The 12,572-nt window shown below is 51.2% G+C and overlaps 5 protein-coding genes across 5 annotated transcripts; 3 read left to right on the forward strand and 2 right to left on the reverse strand.

Moving 5' to 3' along the window:
• Positions 1-221: 221 nt before the first annotated feature.
• RhiXN_00833 (E3 ubiquitin-protein ligase RNF14) lies at positions 222-2,031 on the forward strand (the record flags this gene model as incomplete). The annotated part of the gene is made up of 7 exons (XM_043320652.1): positions 222-269; positions 390-1,182; positions 1,250-1,397; positions 1,462-1,691; positions 1,747-1,762; positions 1,811-1,940; positions 1,990-2,031. The coding sequence occupies 7 exons, from the start codon at positions 222-224 to the stop codon at positions 2,029-2,031; spliced, it is 1,407 nt and encodes a 468-aa protein (XP_043179664.1).
• Positions 2,032-2,275: 244 nt separating this feature from the next.
• Positions 2,276-5,783, forward strand: RhiXN_00834 (meiotically up-regulated protein; the record flags this gene model as incomplete). Its single annotated transcript, XM_043320653.1, has 10 exons — positions 2,276-2,589; positions 2,656-3,226; positions 3,279-3,488; positions 3,541-3,720; positions 3,851-4,258; positions 4,333-4,533; positions 4,589-4,973; positions 5,035-5,246; positions 5,300-5,421; positions 5,456-5,783. The coding sequence occupies 10 exons, from the start codon at positions 2,276-2,278 to the stop codon at positions 5,781-5,783; spliced, it is 2,931 nt and encodes a 976-aa protein (XP_043179665.1).
• Positions 5,784-6,359: 576 nt separating this feature from the next.
• RhiXN_00835 (MFS/sugar transport protein) lies at positions 6,360-8,721 on the reverse strand (the record flags this gene model as incomplete). The annotated part of the gene is made up of 13 exons (XM_043320654.1): positions 6,360-6,441; positions 6,503-6,669; positions 6,735-6,911; positions 6,974-7,061; positions 7,113-7,493; positions 7,547-7,563; positions 7,617-7,701; positions 7,749-7,886; positions 7,942-7,995; positions 8,049-8,109; positions 8,170-8,236; positions 8,290-8,426; positions 8,481-8,721. 13 exons carry the CDS (start codon positions 8,719-8,721, stop codon positions 6,360-6,362), a joined length of 1,695 nt encoding a protein of 564 aa, XP_043179666.1.
• Positions 8,722-8,895: 174 nt separating this feature from the next.
• Positions 8,896-10,329, reverse strand: RhiXN_00836 (methionyl-tRNA formyltransferase; the record flags this gene model as incomplete). Its single annotated transcript, XM_043320655.1, has 9 exons — positions 8,896-8,912; positions 8,962-9,235; positions 9,286-9,420; positions 9,470-9,571; positions 9,626-9,634; positions 9,694-9,888; positions 9,940-10,022; positions 10,079-10,153; positions 10,203-10,329. The coding sequence occupies 9 exons, from the start codon at positions 10,327-10,329 to the stop codon at positions 8,896-8,898; spliced, it is 1,017 nt and encodes a 338-aa protein (XP_043179667.1).
• A 363-nt stretch (positions 10,330-10,692) lies between these two features.
• RhiXN_00837 (uncharacterized protein) lies at positions 10,693-12,559 on the forward strand (the record flags this gene model as incomplete). The annotated part of the gene is made up of 7 exons (XM_043320656.1): positions 10,693-11,061; positions 11,122-11,397; positions 11,474-11,503; positions 11,552-11,594; positions 11,643-11,725; positions 11,787-12,244; positions 12,295-12,559. 7 exons carry the CDS (start codon positions 10,693-10,695, stop codon positions 12,557-12,559), a joined length of 1,524 nt encoding a protein of 507 aa, XP_043179668.1.
• Positions 12,560-12,572: the final 13 nt, after the last annotated feature.

Genomic DNA, 12,572 nt, shown 5'->3' on the forward strand with positions numbered 1-12,572 from the left:
TTCCACCTCCACCCCCCTCGCGCCCACAAGTACCGAATTTCAAATATGGAATGTGATCGAAATTGCGCGTCTTTCGATGATGACTTGTGCGTGCGTACGTCGACCTGCTGAGCAATCGGGGTCTGCACATTTAGGGATCTATCTTACATCTTTGGGTTTCTGTTCTTGACTGCTTGCTCTTACACTTTTGACTTGACCAATAAGGTTATTGCGATTTTAATATGTCTGAGTTTGAGCAGCTACAAGACGAAGAGATTGAGGCTTTGACGGTAAGTGGCGGGTTGTTGGGAACGTTTGTGGCGATAGATTGACACACGGATCTTTCGTTTTGCCACCTGAAAATGTAACTGGGACTTTGCAAAAAATATGTGGCCGTTCTTAATCTATAGGCTGTGTATCCCGATATACTAACGTACAGCCCTACTCCTGCCGGGAAAGAAATCAAACTAGACATCTCGATCGAACTTGAACATGAACGAAAATTCGAACTCGTATCGAGCGTTGCAACGGATACGTCGTCCCCGGGAGCAGGTCCAAGCCACGCACCCGCCGCTCATTCGCCCGATTCGACCATCGAGACGACACTGACGCATCTCCCTCCGCTTCTGATTACGGCCGTCCTCCCACCGAGTTATCCACGCACGAAACCCGTTATTCAGAATATCTCAGCAAGACACGCATGGCTCTCCCCTGCCCTCGTACGAAAACTCGCGATTCGGCTGGGCGAGATGTGGACTCGAGAGGAGGGGGAAGGAGGTATACTGTGGCAATGGGTCGAAGACGTTCGGTCCGGGGCGTTTCTCGAATCCACACGGGATCTCGCGCACCCGTCTCCGAAAATACTGCTTTCGCACCTCATCACGCACCAAGCGACGGCGAAGCAGGCTCGGTTTTCGGCGCAGGCGTATACGTGCGGGATCTGTCTCTCGACGCAGCGCGGGTCAAAGTGTATCCAGCTCGACTGTCCCAACGCACATGTGTTTTGTTTAGGGTGTTTGAAGGAGTTTTGGGGGATGTGTGTGTCGGAAGGTGATGTGACCAAGGTCGCTTGTCCGGGAGTCGAGTGCGTCAAGGCCAAGAGTGATGTGGGGGACGTTGGAGAGGATGTTGTTCGTCGAGTGTTGACCGATGAACAAGTTGCGAGGTGGAAGTGGCTGAGGATCAAGCATGCTGCTGAAAAAGGTGTGTTCTTAAAAAAAAAAAGTGTTGAACCGGGCAAGGTTTCGTCTACTCATTAATGAATGGACAGACCCTCATTCTGTGCCCTGTCCGGTACGGATGTGTCAAGCGCCGGTCCCGCGACCGCAGGCGGCGGTCAATGACGAGACCGGGTGGTCCCGGCTCCGAACATGCGATGCGTGCGGGTTTGCGTTTTGCGTAGCTTGCAAGAGGACATGGTAGGTATTGAGAAGAGTATATGCGGTGGGTATATGCATGGTTGATGATTTGGGGAGTAAACAGGCACGGACCGGTTTCGCGCTGCGCGATTACTCAGACGCGAGAGTTTGTGGAGGCGTACGTATCGTTACCCGAGGGAGATCCTCGACGACGGGCGCTGGAGGGGCAGTACGGGCGCAAGGTGCTGGAAAGAATGGCGCAGGAGTATCGAGACGAGAAGGAAAATGAGGCGTGGTTAAAGGAACGGACGACGGCGTGTCCGCGGTGCGAGACTCGGGTGGAAAAGAGTGAAGGTGAGGATTGGGGGCGCAACTGCAGAAGACGGACTAAAATAACGGAATTGAACAGGATGCAATCATATGACGTGAGTCGCGTATTGGGTGCTTGGAATCGGGAAAGCTGATTCGCGTAGGTGTGCTCGGTGCTCGGTGCACTTTTGTTTTCGGTGCGGAGCGAAACTGCAGGCCGAGTCGCCGTACACGCATTTCTCGGTGCCGGGGAGCTGCTACGGCAAGCTGTTTGACGTTGATGCGTCAAGTTGGGTAAGGGTGTCGGGGAGTGTTTGGACTGGAGGCTAATTACAATGGCCAGGACCCGAACGAGGGGGATCTGCTGAGATTTGCGGTAGAATAAGGGGGAGGGTGGGCTGGACCGTGGCGGTGCGCTGAGCGATGACGGTTACATTACTGTGTGACGTTTGTTCTTTGGAAAAGGAGTTTGAAATGGTCACGGATGGTGGTTATAATTGGGTGGGGATCGGAGGAAGAGGAGACACCCTCGAATTAGTCCCGCTGTTTAAGTAGACGAGTGAGACATATACCCTTGAATAAAAAGCTGGTTGTCACTGCTGCATACCCGAACGACGACTGGTTATACCATGGATATCTATACGACGTCGTTTACCCATCCTCGTACTGGGCCGAGCGCATCCTACTCGCCGGCGTCCTCGATTGACTTTACGCCTGAGCTGCGCACGCCCCAGACGGCCTATTCCCCGGTCCGCCGCCCGGTCCGTGCCAGCTCCCATGTCGCAGAGATCATGCCCGACGCTGTCCAGGCCGTCTGCATCGATGCCATGCAGCAGCACGGCTGTCTCGTCACGTACACCCGTGCCGACGATGCCCGCGCCTGGAACTTCCACCTCTCCGGCGCCTATGCACAGGTCATGGCTGCCAGGGGGCACATCATTCGGTGAGACACATTTATCCGTTTTTCTATTTTCCTTTCTATTTCGTAATTTTTGCTCATCGTCTCCAGCGAGTGTCCGGTCCAGGTGCGCGCGGCGATCAAGGTCGCTCGACACGAGATACTCGACTCTCCCACGTCCTCTCCTGCCCTCAAGGCCGATGTCCGCCGGCGACTGGACGACATTGCCGGTCAGACTCTGGCCCACATTGCCGTTGTCAATGCCTCTGCCACACTCAATTCCGTTCCCGTTCCCGACGGCATCAACTCACAGGCATGGAGCGGTCTCGAGCCAGAGCGCATGTGCGAGCTCGTCGTCACCGGCACCCGCGAGGCCGTTGCCGTTGCCCGTCTCCGTCTCTTGGTCATGATCGATGAGCTCAGCGGCCTCCATGCCGACAGTTGCGACATTGACCACAAGCTTCATCCCATCATCGCCGGCCGCAAGCGCTCAGTCATACAGACCATCCAGGAAGAAACCGCAACGAATATCTACTTTCCCAGCGCTCTCGTCGGTCTCAATGTCCACATGGTCCCCTCTGCAGGTCCTGCCAAATCCCATCTCAACACCATTTGGATTACCGGCGAGTTTTTCGGCGTTCAACGCGCAAAAGACATGCTTGTCCAAGTCGCCGCTCTCAAGGTACGTACCCCTGAGTAATCCCATGATTTGTTTCACATCCAAGTTCCCCCAGGGCAAATCTCTCATTTCCCGTGATACCGCCGTCTTGCCTCGCAAACTCGATTGGATGCTCCTCGAGCGTCTCGACGAGCTCAAGTCCATCATGGCTGACAATGGCACATTCATCAATCTTCCTCCCGTCGGTAGTCAGGCCAGTTTGGTCAGCGTATTTGGCGATCATCGCGTGAATATTCAGCGTACATGTCGTGCCGTCATGCAATTGGTGAGCGCCTCATTTCATCTTTCTCTCAGCCCATGCTAATCCATTTCCCAAGGCTTGCCAATTCTATGTGGCGTCTTTTTGGCTTTTGCCCGTGCACTACAATGTCCTCATGCCAGTGGCTACCCTCAATCCCGCAAGCATGCCCGGAGTTTTGAAGCGCATTGCCGGCCAGTCGGGCGCAGAGGTCGTCTTCAAGAGCAATTGCTTCGAGATGCACGGTCTCGAGCACGAGGTCCGTGGCGCTGTGATCATGGTCCTCGAGTTGGACGTCATTCAGGCAAGTACACCCTCTTGTTGCGACGATCCCACCTCTCATGCGTCATCCACGTCACCAGACCTTTCGGCATGAAATTCGTTTCCAGATCGAACTTGCAAACGAGCATCGAGATTTTATCAGCGGCAAGAAGAACGGCAAGATCAACAAGATTATGCAAATGGCCAATGTCAAGATCAAGTTTGAGACCTTTAATGAATTCAATTTCCTCATGGATCTCTCGGGCAATGATGCCAGCGTCATTTCGGGCTTGGTTTTGCTTCAAGAAGAGCTCCCCGCCGAGATTTCGTTCCATGTCCCCGAGACTTACCACAAGCGCATTATCGGTGTTGGCGGGCGCAGCATTCAGCGTATCATGAAAAAGTATGGTGTGTACGTCAAGTTTTCTAATGCCGAAGAGTTTGCGGCTCTGGGCGGTTACGGCGACAATGAGGACAATGTCATTGCCCGTACCCCGGCCAAGAATGCCATCAACCTTGACAATCTCAAGCAAGCCGTCATGGAGCTCGTCCACCCCAAGGCAAGACCTGAGTGTATGCGGTCATGGCCATGTACTAACTTGGAATTTAGGACAAGGACTACGTAATCGAGACCGTCTCGATTCCGCGCCGCTACCACCGCACCCTGCTGGGCGAAAAAAGCATCTTTATCAAGGACATTGAGACCAAGACCAACTCCAAGGTTCGTTTCCCAGACAAGGAATCTGCCTCGGATGCCGTCGCCATTTTTGGACCCGAAAGTCAAGTCCACGTCGCCTCTGCAATGCTCTTGGTAAGATCACCGGTCTTTGGTCCCGCCATCGATAGCTAACTCGGGAAATTATTAGGATCACGTTCCGTTTGAAGCCGACATGGTCGTCCCACCTCACTCGGAGCTTGCTTCAATCGTCCAATCTACCGATTACCTCTCGTTTTCCGAAACCTGCAAGCGTGATTACCAAGTCGTCATTGTCCCCCAAATTCCGGCGAGCGGTTCTGGAGAGCGCCCGAGCTTCAAGTTTAGATGTCAGAGGAGCAACAGCGACTTTTTGGCCACGGCGCGCGAGCAGCTCGAGGCGTTTTTGGTCAGCGCTGGCATCGAGGTCTACCCCTCGACCATGGGCAAGCGAGCAGACTCGTACATTACCGATGCGTTCCCACATTTCGGAAGCAAGCTGCTCTCAACTACGGCGCCGACCGCATCTGCTGCGAGCACCGTTTCCGCTAGTTCGGGTACGTTTGGTGCTCCTCTCTTGATCATGAATGCTTATTTGTCTAACACTGGTGTAACCAGACTTGGTCGAGTTTCCCCGCACGGGCGATGGATACGAGCGTCGTATCCGTTTGGCGAGCTCTACCCCTGACGTCAAGGCCTTGTTCAATAACCCGTCGTACGTGTACAACCTACCCGAGCACGACGAGGCCGATGATATCGGCTTTGGGCGCAATTTCACGGTCTCTGGACCGCCGCTCACGGCCGACATGTGGAGTCCCCCCATGAATTACGTGAGTCTGGACGTTGTCACGGTTGTGTGACTCACTAACCGATAATTCTATAGCGCCCTGGGTTTTCCTTGACGCATTCTCGCGCGATGGAAGATTCTGTCAAGCGCGGCTCTGACTCGCTTCTGGAGAGCAAGCTGAAGGAGCGTATTTCCAAGCCACGGTCTCTTCAGAATAGGTACGCATCTTATTCAGTACAATTCAAACGGCAGTGGGGGGGATTCTGACTCGGGTATTTCCCATGCACAGGGCCCAAAGTCTGGACCTCACTTCGCTCACTTCGGTCGCGCGCCAGGTATCCTCGATCCATACGATCAACGAACGATCCGTTCGGCTTCTCCGACCGACTACTCGACGACACCTTCGAGCCCCACGAGCGCTACGATCCCTTCGTTCCCGTCTGTTAATGGACCCGCCCCAGTCAACGGAAATAATATCAACGGGCTGCCCAAGGTTTTGCCCCGCCAGACGATGCCCCCCGGTGGGACGGACGAAATCACCCGCGCGATGGCCTCTGTTCGATTCGATTCGATGCACTAGGTTTTCTTTCTTTCCTTCTTGCTAGGCAAGCTTTTCCGAGGACTGGATCGACCGGCGGACTCTTGTCTGGTTGCTGGACTTCCTCGACTCGATCTTTTTTTTTCTTTCTCCACAGCATCCCATTTTACCCGTTTTGCTCCCTATGCCCCGCTCGACATTCTAGCTCTATGCCCCTATTGTGTTTCTTTTCTCATTTTTCTCTCTCATCCAATCATCAGCATACGGACACCCTGCTCGTGCAATAAAACCCCAAAGCAAAAGTTACCCCCTCCCTTCCCGCACTGGAAGACTGTTATCCGTTTCTCCGTCGTACCTCCCGTGCGCGTGTGTATGTATGATGTTGTACTAGTCTATCCCCGCGTGTGTATGCATGTAAGGGCCTGCGTCGTGAATTGTATATCTTATCCATTTTCCATCAAGGAGTGTGTGTTGAATGATGGGCGAGGGCTTAGATCACCAAGATCATGAGGCTCATTGGCCAAGGAAACCGGTTTGTGAGACCAAAATGCGCGATAAATTATAAAATGTCTATGGCATTAGGGAATAAATCGACCGGGACAAGGATGGAGTGCGGTATCATAATGAGTACTTTTTGCTGAGCGATCTTGCCAGCCGAAGCGTGAGGAACGCAGCAACGCCCGAACAAATCCCCCCGATCCTGTTCCGTTCCGTCCAAGGGTTAGGCACGTATCAGCTAGAAACAAGTACACGTCACTCACCTGAAAACGACGCCTATGCTTTCTGCTTGCTTTCCGGGTGATAGAGTATCAGACGCATCCGACCCACCAGGGTGCAAGAGTTGTTTGGTATCGAGCAAGGCAAAGATCGCAGACGATACGCCGATGATAACAAACTGAGGGATGACCACAAATATGTTATGTATACCCTGTCCACTCCGAGTCAGTCCCTCTCTCTGTTTAACCCATACTCGAACACAGAGAGTGAACTTACCAGGATGACGCCCGCCTGCTGTGGTCCTTGTTCTGGAGCTGGTGCCTCGGGTAAACGCTGTGCGTTTTCCCAGTCTTCGGTGTCGTTGAGCAACACGAGGGATACGTCTAGATCCGCTTGGCTCGCCCCTCCGTGGATATGACCGCCTTGTTGTTCGGCCGCGATGGCTTCTCCTAGCTGGGGGTTGTGCGTCAATGTGAGTATATAAGCTTTCGAGGGAAGGGAGAGAGAGGGTATACCAGTGCATAGGGTGCCCATGCGCTCACGGCTGAGCAGAGTCCAATCAGGACGAATATGAACGATGCGAATCCGGGACCTCGTACGAGCCTATACAAAATAAGTCACAAGAAACTCGAATGTGAAATTACAAAAACTCACAGTGTGCTCAAGAGCAACACACCAAACACCATGTGCGATACCGCCCAAGTCTTGGCCAAATCAAACTTGGTCTCTCGCCACCTGTGCAAAGCCTGCTGCATCTCAAGAGGCAGTCGCTTCGAAAGCTCCCATATGATCCCTCCAATACTCTGGTGGTCTGCTTCGCTTCGGCTAACGACGAACAGGGGGAGCATGATTGATGCAAAGAGCGTCAAGAGCGCTCCGTGAAACAAGGCTCGGGATCCGGCGCGGGTGCCTTCCTCTTGGAGCGCCTCGCTAGACGGCCCACGTGAGTCTCCGTGCTCGAGTGCGTCGCGGACGTATATGTCGCCAATGTATTCAGTCGCAAAGAGCATAACTGGTAGCCAGCCGAGCCACGAACTGGATGTGTTTGTTTGGTTAAATGGGTTGTATGCGGTTAGGAGGGGGCGTACAAGAATTGGATGAAGCACTGTGTTACAGAGTCAGTGTTTGGGTCGGTCAAATTCTAGGCTTTGGGCTCACGATGCTGCGAATGGTGGCTGGTAGTTTGAGAACGGTATCCCACATATTTCGTAACATCTGTTTTAGGTCAGTTGCATCTCCTGGGCTGGAACCATTTAGTACTGCATCTGTCAAGTGCAAGAATATACTGACCGTGGCTGATGTACGGCCTCTTGGACAAAAACTGCAGTAATAACATGTGTTCCTAAGAGCAACAGACCAGCAATCACACTGAGTAGCCCGATCTGGCTCGAATTGCTCCCGAACATGTATGGTAGGTCGAGGTTACCGCTATCCGAGCATGTCAGTTATATCTCATCGATTACATTTCAATGCACCGACGTACATGAAGAAACCTAATACTTGACCAAGCCCCGAGGTGCGGCTAGCCCAGGCGTTGCTAAGAAAGCGATAAATAAGTCTCAGTACAAAGGGTTTCGACTACCAGCGTACCCAGAGTTTTGTTCATGAGGCGGCAACATGTCGACAATCAAGGCCCGATCGGCGGACATGACTGTTATGATACTGCGACGTAACTATGTGTGCAGCGGTTGATTTATTATAGCAAACGTACCAGCGTTCACAGCAAAGTCTATACATATGATCGATAGAACCGATATTAATATGGCGATTCCTTGGGCCTGTTTCAGATTTTTGTCAAGACGATGATAAGCAGCAGGAAAAGCAGGCTCACATGTGAAGGCCATAGTGCCTCGCCAATCCCTCGTGCAAATCCCAGCCCAAGCATCGCAGGTACACATACTAGACATCCTCCCATCATGAACGGCCTTCTTCGCCCATATTTTGAAGTCGAAGCATCGGCAAGCGCACCTGGTTGCCTTGATGTAAATCGTAACCCTGTTGAACAAAAAAAGTGATACGTACCTATTAATGGTTGCATGATAATTCCCGAAAGGGGCCCAGCGAGAAAAACAAGTGATAATGTACTTTTAGACATGCCGAGAGATAATAAAGTAGGAGTGGCATGAGACATCATTGAAGCCCAAAGTACAGCCGTTCCAAGGCCAGGAAGTGCCAAAATAGGAAGATGTAACCATTGAGGGCCAATAATGTATCCCAAGTTGGCCTCCGAGTTTGAGTTCTGCAGACTTGGGAAAAGAACCATTGTGAAGTGGTTGGCTCTAGGTTGACCACGTAGATAATCTAGTCGCTAGTCGTAGCCGGGAAGTTCAGCCAAGGAGCGTGACGCGCGACCGCGCTTGACGGCACACCGCACAGCCACGTTGCTTCTTCATGTGGGGTTAACATACGGAACTTGATTCGTTTTATCTATTCAACGCTAAAAGACGATAGGATCTGGATATATATCAGCCCTTATCGGGAGTATTTGTACTACAAGGCGAACCCAATTGTAGGAACCCATTCTGAAGCCATATGGGCGGGACACCATTCCACCATTCCTTCGCCTTTAGTGCGCTCTTGTTTTCTGTTTTTAATTTTGAAACAATCAACTGAGTTCCCTCGGCGCAGCCTATTCGTAAAGTGTTATCCGAGGGGTAAAACAAGGCTTTACCAGGTACGTTCAGTTCAACCTTTGTGTCGCTCTCGGCAGCTGTGCGCATCTCCAGTAATTGCAATCGAGAAGTGTGCTTGTCTGGTATATAGGTAAAAACTGGGCGCTACAGACCGGTTTACTGGGTGTATGCACAAGAATCGCCTTGCAACATACCTGGTGACCGATTGCACGGTGTGTGCGCTCTATGCGCTCGGCATTCCACGCCTTCCAATCAATCTCACTCTGCTCTGCCCTAATTAGCCTCGCCTTTGTGGCCCGCGAGTGATCTTGAGAATAGGCAGTAAACAGCTAATGCACCTATCAACAAAGAAATCGGGGATATTGGGCAAATGCTTACAGAATCTGATTTAGCTTTGCGCAAAATTTCAACCAATAGTTGGCCGCCCATTTTCGCTAATTTTGGTTCCAGAGACATGTAAGTGGAGCCCATAGGTATATCCTAACTTATATGAATTTGGTACCACTTGACGGTGTGCTCAAATACACCACTCACCATAGTTCTCTGGCCCCAGATATCTCCGAAATCAAATCCTTTCCGTCTTCCATCTCAATTACACTAACGCCCGTGGTATCAACTCCATCTAGGAGTGCATGCTGAATAGGAGCTGCGCCACGGTACTTGGGTAACAGTGAAGGGTGAACGTTAAGCTTTCTGCCGCGGTGAAAGATATCCAAACAGCTGCTTGGAATACGCCTGCCAAACGAAGCTGTCACTAAGATATTTTTGTTCGAGGATTCGTTAAAAGGTTCGGGCGGCTGTATTTTAGTTAATTGATCATTGTCGAGAAAACTGAGAGTGTTACTGACTATCCAGTGGGAGAATTCATCCCTATCCTCGGGAACATGAATCACAGGCACTTGGACAGATTGAGCTATCTGCTTGAGTGGAGCTGCACCGCTAAACATATCAAGACATCTCGTACGTACCCCTAGCACACGGACTCACCGACTGACAATGTTTGCCGCCTCCGTCCGATCCACTGGTCCGGCGTAGTCGCAACAACAAGCAAGTCCAAGACATCTAACCAATGTATTAGATACTGAGTTATAGATGCGCCGCTAGGATCCACCTTTGGCCTGACTCAACTCGCTAAACACTACACTGGAGAATGTGTCTCTCCCAAAGAATAATACATTGTAGTCTCGATGAAATGTTTGGGTGATTTTGTATTTTGATGGCGCAAATAATCTGCGCATATCGTGGATACAGGCCGTGTATGAAATGAGAGTCCTTGTGCCGCCTATGTGATACCTCCACATTTATGTGCAGGTGGCCGTCTTTTGAAGTCGGCGCTTGTTAGGCGTTGCTTATCGAATCCAAGATAAATTACAAGATCTCTTAACCGCGCGACCGCGGCTTTTGGGTCGTGCTCTCTTCCAGCCCCATCATATTCGCAATCGCTTGGTCACACTCCTCGTTCCTGGAGAAATTAGGTCAAACAGCTGCAGTGCTCCCTGGCTACTGCACACAATCTCTGGTGTTTTCCGCGACTCGGTCTCCTGGAAGCTATAATAAATAACTGGAACATGAATGGAAATCCTGGACATGCGCTTCACAACATGGCATCCCGTCGCTCTGTTGGCTCTCCTTCCGCCGCCATCGTACCAGCCGTCGCGTCTTCGCTCAGAAGTGTCATGATGTACAACCACAATGCACTTACTCAAGCAATTTCCCAAATTGAAGCTATTGGAGACATCCAAAACGAACTTGTGAATGCTCGCTCCGCGCACGCACAAGTATCCAAAGACCTCCAAATGGCTGTCGAGCGAAGTGCTAATCAGGCTCTTCAGCTCCAACAAACACAGGATGAACTAAGGGCTGCAAACCAAAAGTTACATGGCGCAAGAGAGCAACTGCGGCTACTTGAATCTAGACTTGTCGCCGCAGATGGGAGAGCATCGTCTGAACAGGCGGTTCACCATCCTAGGGTAAGTGGCTGCTCCGCCTATTTGAGTGTAATGTTGCTGAGGTGCCATGTGTCAATTTAGGTCCAAGCACTGGAATCGGCGCTCAATGGTGCAAATCAACAAATTAACGAACTAACCAGGAGGCTTCAGATGGCTACTTCTGCCGCTATTGCTTCACAACATTCGGATAGCCCGGTCATCAAAATAGAATCATTGAATCAATCTTCACCACGGGCTCAGACGTTGGAGAGACGTTTAGCTATGATACTTGGGCTATCAGACCAGGATTTAACAGCAGCTACCAACCAACTTGTGGAGACGCTGACGGGCCCAAACACAAGCGTCATTTCGGGAGAGGTACGTCACCGATGTACTACATGACTCCTCATGCCTGGAAAGGATGTGCTCAATTTTTTTTCTTTTAACTGAATAGATTGGTTCCCAACAAAAATTGCAGGCGAGTGTTCGTTCGCGGGCGACTGCCGTGATCTAATCATCAGAGAAAATCCAGATATTCGCACACTTCAAGGCGCTACGTAGTGAATTCAATACTGGTGAGCTATTATAACTTGCATATCAATCTCCAAACTTACCTATTCTAGTTCTTAACGCGGCTCAGACCTGTACCTCGCGAAACGCCATGTTAGAAGCAACTCTGACAACAATAAGGGACCTTCGCATCGGTGTGCGTATACATGTTTTTTTTTACAATTACCCGAATGGAATCTGATAATAGATTGTCATAGACTTCGCCAACGATACCACAGCCTACAATGTCTGAAACTCGTCCAAGCACTGATACCAATGCCCCTCAAGAATCACCCATTGACGGGGAAATTGAGATGGATATCGAACGTACTGAAGCTGCCAGGGTAGCCAGACAGAGTTCGAGCGCTACCCCAACGATACAACCTCAATCAGTCACCCCTCAACAACGACCTCCATCCACCCAACCTGGAAATACACTCCAGTTGGTGGGAACCCCCACAAACCATGCGTCCTCTACTCAACCACAAGACTCGCCCCAGCGAAAGAGACAAAGGACCTTGACAAGCGGAGGAACAGAACCACTGCCTCGGGATCATATATTACACGCCCACGTTCGTCTTGTAACTACTACTTACAAAATTGAACCAGCGGATGGTGCATCCAACGGTAGCGACACTTCAGCTGCGCAGAAGAAGCTTGTCTGTAAACTGTGCGAGTAAGTAGTACTTCTCCTAGCTTTTAACACTGAACTCATAAGTAGTAAAGAACCCGCCACAAATCACAGTCAGACCACCAAATTGCGGTATTTCCTTATGACAGGGACACCCCAATTACTGTCCCACAATTGGCCGAAGCCGAATCGACTCGGGCGCGGATTGAGCCATGGATCAGCCATATACAACAGCAGCACCAAAGGATGTATACCACGATAATGGGGAGAATGGGGGCAAAATCGAGTACCTCCACACCCACGGCCACGGCCACATCAATCCCCACGTCTGTACCCACGCCCGTATTACCAACACCGTAGTTGGACTTGAGTT

This window comes from Rhizoctonia solani, chromosome 4 (genome assembly GCF_016906535.1).
Source record: "Rhizoctonia solani chromosome 4, complete sequence".
In the NCBI taxonomy this organism is placed as follows: Eukaryota; Fungi; Basidiomycota; class Agaricomycetes; order Cantharellales; family Ceratobasidiaceae; genus Rhizoctonia; species Rhizoctonia solani.